This window comes from Pan paniscus, chromosome 20, assembly GCF_029289425.2.
Source record: "Pan paniscus chromosome 20, NHGRI_mPanPan1-v2.0_pri, whole genome shotgun sequence".
Taxonomy (NCBI): domain Eukaryota; kingdom Metazoa; phylum Chordata; class Mammalia; order Primates; family Hominidae; genus Pan; species Pan paniscus.
Window position 1 is genome coordinate 21,970,226 of NC_073269.2, and position 12,015 is coordinate 21,982,240.

At 53.9% G+C, this 12,015-nt stretch overlaps 1 protein-coding gene and 1 long non-coding RNA gene across 4 annotated transcripts in view; one reads left to right on the forward strand and one right to left on the reverse strand.

Moving 5' to 3' along the window:
- The window catches only part of MYO9B (myosin IXB), a 139,036-nt gene that overhangs the window by 24,536 nt on the left and 102,485 nt on the right, over positions 1-12,015 (forward strand). For all 3 annotated transcript variants that reach the window (XM_063599999.1, XM_063599998.1, XM_063600000.1), the window contains exon 2: positions 1,273-2,170. In XM_063599999.1, coding sequence (XP_063456069.1) covers positions 1,331-2,170 — 840 coding nt within the window. In that variant the 5' untranslated portion in view covers positions 1,273-1,330. The remainder of the gene's footprint in view (positions 1-1,272; positions 2,171-12,015) is intronic.
- On the reverse strand, positions 2,431-10,913 carry LOC134729610 (uncharacterized). Its single transcript, XR_010110849.1, has 2 exons — positions 7,563-10,913; positions 2,431-4,929 (listed from the first exon to the last, which is right to left on the reverse strand). It is a non-coding gene; the product is annotated as an uncharacterized LOC134729610 (long non-coding RNA).

The window sequence follows — 12,015 nt, forward strand, 5'->3', positions numbered from 1 at the left end:
CAGGAGGCTGAGGCAGAAGAATTGCTTGAACCCAGGCAGCAGAGGTTGCAGTGAGCCGAGATCACACCACTGCACTCTAGCCTGGGCGACAGCGCGAGACTCTTATCTCAAAAACAAAAAAAGAAAAAGAAAAGAAATTGGTATTGGCAGACTGCTACTTACCACCTTCCTGGTGTGCTTCTGGTGTCACTAGCTCTTCCATTCAAGCCCTCTCTCTGGTAGAGGATCCTTTCCGGGGAGTCCTATCGCATTGCGAATCTCCTCAGTCTTTCCTTGTTGCCCGTGACCTTGGCAGTCTTGGGACCACCAGCCATATTCCTGCAGGATGCCCCCAGCCTGGGCCTGCCTGATGTTCTTCTCCCCAGTAGACTGGAGTTGTGGCTTCAGAAGCAACCACACTCTAGGCCATTCCCGAGTGCATTTTTCGTGGCTCTCCCGGACTTCATCTTCCTAGGTTGGGTTTCAAGGACCCTGGAGTTTTGGGAATCCCAAATTTCAGGACAGGTTCAGTCTTGCTCATCCCCACATGCCTCTCGCTGTTACTGCTGTGTGGCCAAGGCCTGTGGGGCCGAGTCGTCTTCTGCTTGGGGAGCTGCTGGGGAGGTTTATTCAGAGATGAGGTCAGGAAGGATGTGGGCTGGGAAGGGCATAGCAGAAAGAGGGTCATGGCTTGTTGGGCTTCAGGATTGAGAGGCTGCCTCTGGATGGGGTGGGATGGGGGCTGGGATGGAGCAAACTCAGGGGAAGGGTCAGGTCTTGGGGTTGTCTGATGATGTCACTTGTAAAAGCCACTGTATTTTTTTTTAAGTGACAGGGTCTCTCTCTGTCACCCAGGCTGGAGCACAGCTGGTATAATCATGGCTCACTGCAGCCTCGATTTCCTGGGTTCAAGTGATCCTCCCACCTCAGCCTCCTGAGGAGCTGGGACCACAGGCGAGCACCACTATGCCTTTATTTTTTGTAGAGACGGGGTCTCGCTGTGTTGCCCAGGCTGGTCTCAAACTCCTGGCCTCAAGCGATCCTCCTACCTTGGCCTCCTAAAGTGTTGGGATTATAAGCATGAGCCACTGCAGGAGCCTGAGGTCACATTGAAGGACAGACAGACCCTCACGGGATGTCGTGACTGGTTGCCTCTGGCTTTTTGGGCAAGCCTAGTCGGGTGGGGAACTCCAGCATCGGGTCAGGTGCTATCTGCCCAGGAGTGGGACTCCACATGCCCCTTAAACTTCCTCCCACCATTCTGACCATGCCTGGCTCTGACCTCCCTTCTAGCTCCAGGACACGCGCGCCCCGAGCCTGGGAGGCATGCTGAAGCCAGGCGGCCGGCAGGATGAGTGTGAAAGAGGCAGGCAGCTCGGGCCGCCGGGAGCAGGCGGCCTACCACCTGCACATCTACCCCCAGCTGTCCACCACCGAGAGCCAGGCCTCGTGCCGCGTGACTGCCACCAAGGACAGCACCACCTCGGACGTCATCAAGGACGCCATCGCCAGCCTGCGGCTGGACGGCACCAAATGTTATGTGCTGGTGGAGGTCAAAGAGTCGGGAGGCGAGGAATGGGTGCTGGACGCCAACGACTCGCCTGTGCACCGGGTGCTGCTATGGCCCCGGCGGGCACAGGACGAGCACCCTCAGGAGGATGGCTACTACTTCCTGCTGCAGGAGCGCAACGCGGATGGGACCATCAAGTACGTGCATATGCAGCTGGTGGCGCAGGCCACAGCCACCCGGCGCCTAGTGGAGCGTGGCCTCCTGCCACGGCAGCAGGCGGACTTTGATGACCTGTGTAACCTCCCCGAGCTAACCGAGGGCAACCTCCTGAAGAACCTCAAGCACCGCTTCCTGCAACAAAAGATCTACACGTACGCGGGGAGCATCCTGGTGGCCATCAACCCCTTTAAGTTCCTGCCCATCTACAACCCCAAGTACGTGAAGATGTATGAGAACCAGCAGCTGGGCAAGCTGGAGCCACACGTCTTCGCGCTGGCCGACGTGGCCTACTACACCATGCTCAGGAAGCGCGTGAACCAGTGCATCGTGATCTCGGGTGAGAGCGGCTCCGGCAAGACCCAGAGCACCAACTTCCTCATCCACTGCCTCACCGCCCTCAGCCAGAAGGGCTATGCCAGCGGCGTCGAGAGGACCATCCTGGGTGCTGGCCCTGTGCTGGAGGTGAGTGGGGAAGCTGGTCGGTCTGTGGGAGGGGGCATTTGTTTGGAAAATGCGGGTTTCAGGCCAAGCTCGGTGGCCCACATCTATAATCCCAATGCTTTGGAAGGCTGAGGGAAGAGGATTGCTTGAGCCCAGGAGTTCAAGATCAGCCTGGGCAACATAGCAAGACCTTTTCTCTACAAAAAAAAAAAATGATTAGCCAGGCAGGCATAGTAGTGCTCACCTGTAGTCCCAGCTGCTCAGGAGGCTGAGGCAGGAGGATCACTTGAGCCCAGGAGTTCGAGGCTTCAGTGAGCTATGATCATGCCACTGCACTCCAGCCTGGATGACAGAGAGAGACTCCATCTCAAAAAAAAAAAAAGAAAGAAATTTCAGGCTGGGTGTGGTGGCTCATGTCTATAACCCCAGTGGTTTTTGAGAGGCTGAGGCAAGAGGATCGCTTGAGCCCAGGAATTCAACATCAGCCTGGGCAACACAGCAAGGCCCCCTCTCTACAAAAAAAAAAAAAAAAGATTACCGAAGTGCGGTGGCACACATTTGTTGTCCCAGCTATTGGAGAGGCTAAGGTGGGAGGATCGCTTGAGCCCACGAGTTGGAGCTATGATTGCACTGCTGCACTCCAGCCTGGGCAACACAGACAGACCCTGCCTCTAAAGAGAGAAAAAGTGGAGGTTTTCTGATTGTTGTTATTATTCAGGTACTGCAAGGCCAACTGGTCAGGATGCAACTGCCTCTTGGAAAGAGAGTTTGTTACTCACAGTTCCGAAAGAAGAGGATGCAATGCCATGGAAGGCCACAGGGGGAAGCACTGGGACTCATCAGGAGGCTGAGGGAGAGAGGGAAAAAGGGAGCGGGGAGAGGCAGGAAACTTGATTGTGATTTTCATGCATCAGAATGTGCTAGGCAGAGTAAGCTGGCTTAGGATTGGCTTGTTTGAATTATTTCAATGGGCTCTGGGGCATAGGGGCTGCCCCTTGTTGTCAGGTGCCAGGGCCTGGGGTGATGAGGGCAGGGGATAGTGGGCTGGAGTGTGAGAGTCCCAGAGAGGAGGTGGCTGGGGTGTAGGCTCTGGACTGGTTGGTTTGCATATGGAAGGCAAGTCCCAAACCATCTCTAGGAACTGGCTAGAATCAATCTAGGAATTGGGAAGGGCCGTCTCCCTGGGGTCAGCCAGGCCCCAGATGTCACAGCATCAGAAATACAGAAAATAAGTCACTGGGCGCGGTGGCTCACACCTGTAATCCCAACACTTTGGGAGGCTGAGGCAGGTGGATCACGGGAGGTCAGGACTTTGAGACCAGCCTGGCCAACATGATGAAACCTCGTTTCTACTAAAAATATAAAAATTAGCCAGGCATGATGGTGTGTGCCTGTAATCCCAGCTACTCGGGAGGCTGAGGCAGGAGAATCGCTTGAACCCGGTAGGTGGAGGTTGCAGTGAGCCAAGATCGCTTCACTGCACTCCAGCCTGGGTGACAGAGCGAAACTCCGTCTCAAAAAAAAAAAAAAAATAGTCACAGTTAATACACATTTGGCTTCCAGAACATGGCCATTCATTCTCAAGGTGCCTGAAAGAAAAGGCTGGTGCATTCAAACCAGTTTGAGGAGTGCTTCACAACGGGACATTTCTAGGGGGACCGGCAGGGTGGAAGGAAGCCAGCAAGGCATACGGCAGGCCTGGGGGTTAAGGGGATGGCGAAGCATTGTTGGGGAGGGGGCTGCCTAGTTTCACTGTAGAGGCAGCAGAGAAGGGACCAACCCAGGCTCTTATGCCTCATGCCCTCTGCCCACTGTTCATTGCCCTGATCAGCCAAACCCCACAGGAGCCCTCGATGTGCCACTGTGGGTGAGTCTTGTGGCCACAGGGCTACAGAGGTGACCACACAGCACCCATCATTGCAGGGGTTATAGGACAAGGTGCATCCACATGTCTCAGAACAACGCAACCATCGCCACCTGGTGAGGGCCAGGGGCAGCGTGTGGCCTCAGGGGTCTGCACCTCTGGGTGTGGGATCTGCCTTTTTTTCATTTTTATTTTATTTTTTGTAGAGATGGGGGTCTCACTGTATTCCCCAGGCTGGTCTCAAACTCCTGGATGCCAATGATCCTCCCACCTTGGCCTCCCAAAATGCTGAGATTATAGGCGTGAACCACTGTACCCAGCTCCGCTTAAAAAAAAACAAAAAACAAAAAACAGATTGGTTGTTTTAGAGCAGTTTTAGGTTTATAAAAATACCGAGCAGATAGTGCAGAGAGTTCCCATGTACCCCTCCCATGCCCAGGTTCTCACATTAATTATATTTTGCATTCGTGTGGTGTGTTGGTTGCAACTGACTCAAGTCCACGTTGGTACTGTTACTAACAGCCATAGTTTCCATTAGGGTTCTTGGTGTTGCACATTCTTTGAGTTTGGACAAAAGTATAATGAATGTGTCTGCCGTTGGAGTGTCACAGAGTGGTGTCACTGCCCTAAAATTCCTCCATGCTCCCCCTGTTCATCCCTCCGTGACCTTTGGCAGCCACAGCTCTTCTCACTGCCTCCACAGTTCTGTCTTTTCCAGGCTGTCTGTAGTTGGAGTCCCAGTGTTGCAGGCTTTTCAGACTGGCTTCTTCCACTTCACAACCAGCATTTAAGGTTCCTGCATGTCAGTTGGGCACGGTGGCTTACATAATCCCAGTGCACTGGGAGGCCGAGGCAGGAGGATCACTTGAGCCCAGGAGTTCCAGATCAGCCTGGGCAACATAACAAGACCCTGTCTCTACAAAAAAAAAAAAAAAAAAATTAGCCAGGTGTGGTGGTGTTTGCCTGTGGTCCCGCCTACGTGGGAGTCTGAGGCAGGAGAATCGCTTGAGCCCGGGAGGTTGAGGCTGCAGTGAGCCAACGTCTGGCCACTGCACTCCAGCCTAGGTGACAGAGCGAGACCCTGTCCCCCAAAAAAAGGGGAGAGGAGATTCCTCCATGTCTTTTCGTGGCTTGAGAGCTCATTTCTTTTGCTGAATTGTAGCTCATTATATGAATGTGTCAGTTTCTTCACACGTAGGATCCTGAGAGCCCCCTCAGTGGAGAGAGGGAGTTGGGGGCAGGGTCAGACCCCACCCTTCCTGGAGCCTTGACCTCTCGCCTCTTGTTAGTCCCCACAAGCTGAGGGCTGCCATGCAAATTCACTGAAATCACATCTAAGCAGTGCCTAGGAATACATTTCAGTTCCTCTTCCTCTCTGAGGTCATCAGTTAAGACATTAATTGGGGTCGTACAACTTAGCCCTGGTCCGACATATGTAGCCTATTCCTGTTTTCTCCTGTGCAAGTAACACAGAGATTCATTGTCATTGTTTACATCAGCTTTTAATAAAACTGCTGAGCAATTTCACCATAGAATGTCCATTTTCTTTCCTTTCCCATCCCCTCCCCTCTCCTCGCCTCTCTTCTATTCCTTTCTTGTCAGGGTCTCTCTCCGTTACCTAGAATGGAGTGCAGTGGCACAATCATAACTCACCGCAGCCTCGAGAACTTCTGGGCTCAAGCGATCCTCCCACCCAAGCAGCTGGAATTCCAGGTGTGCACCACCATGCCCGGCTAATTTTTAAATTTTCTGTAGAGACACAGTCTTACTACGTTCTCCAGGCTGGTCTCGAACTCCTGGCTTCCAGTGATCCTCCCACCTCAGCTGTTTTTAATATGGCTTGTCTTGTGTGCATTACATTATATACCCAGACCACCCGTTCATTGCTGTGTGAGCATTTGCTGTGTGGCAGGCTATGATATAGGTGCTGGGCTATGTGGTGGCCAAAGTCAACACAAAATTCTCCCCAGGTAGAACTCGGGGAAGACTCTGGGTGACACAGGAGCTATAGAGGTTCTGAGCAGAGGTAGATGCAACCCAGCTCTGGTCTCCCGAGGCCGCCCTGGCGTCATCCCAGCTCTGAGACTCAGCCACAGTGAAACTGCCAGTGGCCCCAGTGTCCTCCCAGCAGGTGGCCAGGGGGCTCAACGGCTCTCCAGGCCGAAACATCAGTGCCTGGCATCCACACCCGAGATAAAACAGTGATCTTGAAAATTCAGCATGTGTGGCACACACCTGTAATCCCAGAGTCAGGAGGCTGAGTCCTGAGTCAGGAGGATTGCGTGAGCCTAGGAATTCCAGACCAGCCTGGGTAACATTGCAAGACCCCATCTCTACCAAAAAGTTTAAAAACTAGGCTGGGTGCAGTGGCTCATGCCTGTAATCCCAGCACTTTGGGAGGCCAAGGCAGGTGGATCACCTGAGGTCAAGAGTTCGAGACCAGCCTGGCAAACATGGTGAAACCCCGTCTCTACTAAAAATACAAAAATTAGCCAGGTGTGGTGGCAAGCGCCTATAATCCCAGCTACTTGGGAGGCTGAGGCAGGAGAATGGCTTGAACTTGGGAGGCGGAGGTTGCAGTGAGCCAATATCGCACCATTGCACTCCAGCCTGGGCAACAAGAGCGAAACTCTGTCTCAAAATTAAAAATAAAAATAAAAAATTAGCCAGGCATGGCAGTGCATGCCTGTGGTCTCAGCTCTCAGGAGCTTGAAGTGGGAGGATTGCTTGAGCCCAGAAGTTCAAGACTGCAGTGAGCTGTGATCACACACTGCACTCCAGCCTGGGTGACAGAGCAAGACCCTGTCTCAAAAAAATAACAAAAAAAATTTAGTAGGTGAATGAATGAGAGGGTAGATCCAACATTTACCATGTCAGACATTTTCCCAAATGGGACTAGGCAGGTGGGTAAATGCCTGAGCCCCGCAGAAATGACACGCCCAGCCCCAGGGTCTCAAAGTGGCACGGCCAGGAGGCAGGATTGCCACCTAGGTCTCAGTTCAGGGTCCATGTCCTCCCCACCACGTTGCTGCCTCCACAGCGCCATCTCCCTAGGACCCTCCAGGGCGTGGACAAGTTTCCTGTTGCTGAGTGTTAGGGGCAAGGGAGTCTCCAACAACAGGGATTAAGGCTCTCATGGTCCTGGAGGCCAGAAGTCTGAAATCAAGGTGTCCACGGGGCCGCACTCCCTCCTGGCTCTGGGGGAGGATGCTTCAGGCCTCTTCAGCTTCTCTGGTGGCTGCAGATGTGCCCTGGCCTGTGGCCACGTCACATCAGTCTCTGCCTCTGTCGTCAGGGGTGTTCTTCCTGTGTGTCCGTGTCTTCACGTGGCTTTCTTATAACAAGGACGCCACTCATGGGATGTAGGGCCCATCCTACCCCGGCATGACCTCATCCTACCTAATTGCATTTGCAAAGACCCTATTTCCAAATAAGGTCACATACACAGTTTCCGGGGGTGAGGATGTGGATATAATTTTGGGGGCGGGGGGCTCAAGTCAGCCCACAGCATCCCCCATACAGTCCCACCTGGTCTGCTTCAAGTCCTACCTGGCCCCTGGCAAGTCCCACTTGGTGACATCTTGTGCCTGGGTCCTTGAGGGCTGCCCCAGATCCGCGATTGTCCTGGGGACCGGTAGTTCCTCCCCGGATGCCAGCAAAGCTCCCTCCAGCCTCCACGCCTGCACAGTCTCCAGTATGCCTTCAACAGCCATTAGTCACCCTCCGTGAGTCAGACCCCTGGTCCTGCCAGGCCGACCTGCTTGGGGCCTCAGCAGCGGGGGCTGGCGAGGCCAGTTTTCTCCAGCGGTTCTAAGCCGCTCGAGGGTGGTGCCCACGCCGGCTTCCAAAACAGGCTTGAGCCAAATCCACGTCATGGCAATAAACGTGCTTCCTGAGGCGACTGTTTGCAAAGGGATGTGATTGTCTTCACTGAGAGCTGGATTTCTCAACCTTGGCTCTGCTGACATTCAGGGCCGGATCGTTCTCTGGGGAGGGAGTCATCCTGTGCATTGAAGGACATTGAGCAGCATCCCTGGCCTCCACCCACCAGATGCCAGGAGCACTCCCCACCCCGCAGGTGTGACACCCAGAAGTGTCCCCAGACATTTCATTGATTAGAGAGGTATTAACAAAATAGCTTCCCGTTGTCCCCTGGGGACAGAATCACCCCCTGGGAATAGAACAGCTGTCTTTGAGTTCTTCCCATAAGACCCAATCACTGTTCATTGCAGCCACTGAGCTTTTAGAAATTATCTGTGAGTTCTTTCTGTTCCGTGCTAACTTAAGAGTCATTTTCTTTTTTTCTTTTTTTGAGATAGAGTCTTGCTCTATCGCCCAGGCTGGAGTGCAGTGGCACGATCTCGGCTCACTGGAACCTCTGCCTCCTGGGTTTGATTCTCCTGCCTCAGCCCTCGCAAGTAGCTGGGACTACAGGCGCCCACCACCGTGCCCGGCTAATGTTTGTATTTTTAGTAGAGACGGGTTTCACCATAGTGGCCAGGCTGGTCTCAAACTCCTGACCTCAAGTAATCCGCCCTCCTCAGCCTCCCAAAGTGCTGGGATTATAGGCGTGAGCCACCATGCCTGGCCCCAAGAATCTTTTTTTTAATTTTATTTATTTATTTATTTATTTTGAGACGGAGTTTCTCTCTGTCTCCGGGCTGGAGTGCAGTGGCGCGATCTCGGCTCACTGCAAGTTCTGCCTCCCGGGTTCACGCCATTCTCCTGCCTCAGCCTCCTGAGTAGCTGGGACTACAGGTGCTCGCCACCACACCCAGCTAATTTTTTGTATTTTTAGTAGAGATGGGGTTTCACCGTGTTAGCCAGAATGGTCTCGATCTCCTGACCTCGTGGTCCGCCCACCTCGGCCTCCCAAAGTGCTGGGATTACAAGCATGAGCCACTGCGCCTGGCCATCATTTTCTAATAAGAGGAATAAGACCTCAGGCCCACTGGGTATCAGGGTTTGGGCTTCGTGATTTTCCTCCATCATCTCTAATCCCTCACGGCAGCTCTGCCCATTTTAAAGATGAGGAAACTGAGCCCCAGAGAGACACGTGGATGTGTGAGTTTCCTGAGGTGTCTATAACAAAGTATTACGGGCTGGGAGCCCTCAAACAGCAGGGGTTGATTCTCTCACAGTTCTGGAGGCCAGAAGTTGAAAATCAAGGTGTGGGCAGGGCTGGGTCCCTCTGGAGGCTCTGAGGGAGAATCTGTCCCAGGCCTCTCTTCCGGGTTCTGGTGGCTTCAGCCGTCCTTGGAGCTCTGGGCTTGTGGCCGCATCACTCTGCCCTCTCCCTCCGTCGTCACCTGGTCTTCTCCCCTGTGTGTGTCCAATCTCCCTTGCCTTTCTCTCATGGGATCACCTCATCTCAAAATACTTATCTTCATGACATCTGCCAAGACCCCGTTTCCAAATAAAGCCACAGTCACAGGTTCTGGGGGTAAGGACTTAGACATGTCTTTTTTGGGAAGCCACAAGTCAACCCACTGCAGGTAGATTCCCCAGGTCACACCGCAGAGAGCCACAGCCTAACCCGGGGTTTGAACCCGGCCTGAGCCCCAGCCCCCCGTTCAGGCTGCCTCTCTGCTCTCCCCTCTCTCGCCCGGGCTGCAGAAAGCCGGAGATCAGCACAACTCGCAGCATCGATTGGGGACTTTTTCTCAGCTCCCCGAAAGGAGAAGTTGAGCTGTTTTGAGGTTTGAGTGTCGCTGGGTGCACCCCCTGACCCCCGCCCCCCGCGAGGGTTGCAGCCTCGCTGTGTAATGCTGACCAAAAAACAGGAAGGGAGCACTGTGGAAAGCCGGTTCCAATCAGCTGATCTGCCTGCCACTGCAGTTAACTGTTGCCATCACCTTTCACCAAGTCTAGGGGCTGCAGAAGCCATGAGTCTCCCCGTCCTCCACATGGCCTCTAGCCTCCCAGTGCAGGCGCCCATCGACAGCCCAGGGGCTGTGGATAGAGCAGCTTACAGCATCGGCCATGGGGTCTCGCCGCAAAGCACACCCAGAACACGCTCCTCTCCCTTTGCCCACAGCCTCAGATCCACCAGGCACTCGCCTCGGTGCCCTTTTGAGAGCAGGCTGAGTCCAGGGGGCCAAAGGCTGGGGTTCCCTTCATCTGTCCTGAACTGTAGCAAGTGCAGCTGGCAGCTGGCAGCGTGCATGGGGTTTTCATTCTGAAAGCAGAAATAAAATAAGGATCCTTGCTTGTCAGGCTGTTGTCCCAAGGGTCCCTGGACTCCATGGAGCCCCTGTGGCCCGGCCCACAGTGGGACACGGTGACAGTGATGGGCTGCGGGGCGCAGAGGGACGCCCCCAGCTGGTGGAGCCAAGCTCACCCGGAGTTGTGCCAATGCCCAGGACATTCCAGTGAGGGACTGAGGAAGGGTCCTGAACGTGCCACTGCCCCAGACCCCCCCTCTTGGAGCAAAGGAACCTAGGACTCGTACCCACCTGGACCGGGTCCTGAGCTCCTCCTTAGGGGCCCTACAAACCCAGTCTCATGTTTCCCCCAACTCCCCCAGCCCCTCTGCCATCAGCCAGGCCACTAGCTCTGTTCCCCCACCCACAGTCAGCACTGGGGTAGGTCACCTACACCACAGTGCCATTATCCACCTCGACCTCTGCCCTCAAGGACACCTGCCTGGGCCACGTCCTTTCCCCCTGAGTCTGTCGGGCAAGACACAGTTGGATGCCAGCCTCCACCCAGCATTGGGGGCATCATCTCATACGTCTTCACCACATCCTGATGTGGGCAGACTGACCACCCCCACCTGACATGTGAGGAAACTGAGGCACACGAGCCGCTCAGCAAGGGTGGCAGACATAGAAGTTTCTGGAACCAGGTGTGTGTCAACTCTCATGCCTCTGAAGTTGAGGTTCCTGTTTAAGAGCTTATGGAGATATAATTTACCTATTTACTTATTTATAAATAGATACCTTATATTTATATCTACAGTTTATAAATATATAGATTAAATTGTGTCTGCATTTTATAAATGCATAAATTATATCTGCAGTTTATAAATCTGTAAATTAAATTATATCTGCAGCCTCAAATTCCTGGCCTCAAGTGATCCTCCCACCTCAGCCTCTCAAGCAGCTGGGAATACAGGTGCACACCACCACCCCTGGCTAATTTTTTTATTTTTTGTAGAGGCAGGGTTTTGTTATGTCACCAAGGCTGGTCTCCAACTCCTGGCCTCAGGCAAAAGTGTGCAATTCAGTGGCATTTAGTACACTCGCAGTGGTATGCAACCGTCGCCTCTATGCAGTTCCAGAACATTTCCATCCCCCCGAAAGGAGACCCCGTCCCCATCAGCGTTCACTCCCCACTTCCCTCTCCCAGGCCCTGGCAGCCACTAATCTGCTTCCTGTCTCTATGGATCTGCCTGTTCTGGACATTTCAGATCAATGGAATCTCTCACACTCTGTGGCCTTTTGTGTCTGGCTTCTCTCACTTGGTATCATGTTCTTGAGATTCATACACGTCGTAGCATGGATCAGTGCTTCCTTCCTTTTCATGGCTGCATCATATTCCACGGTATGGATGGAGGATGGACCATAATTTGTTTCTCTGCCCACCAGTTGTATCAGCATTTCATTCCTTTGTATGGCTGGTATGTGGTTGGGGTTTTCCTGGACCCCTGCCCCAGCCAGGCCAACCTCCCCCATCAGTGTCCCCCACAAGAACAATGTTGGGGAGTGGGGGGATTGACACTCACACAGAGGATCCCCTGGAGACTGTCATGAGCCCTGGGAAGGAGGAGAGCAGTCCTCTCCAGCAGGCTGCTTCAGGCGTGCTAATGGCTGGAGCCACCGAGGGACACCAGGTGGGACCAGGAGCCGGGGTGGGAGGAAGCAAGAAGGGGGCAGGCGTGCCCAGGTACAGCAGGGACGTCCAGGTACAGCAGGGACATCCATCTGCACGTTCTTCCCAGCCTGCTGAGAAGCCAGTGGCCAGAGGGAGGCTGGCTTCAGGGAGCAGGGCGGACGGGCCG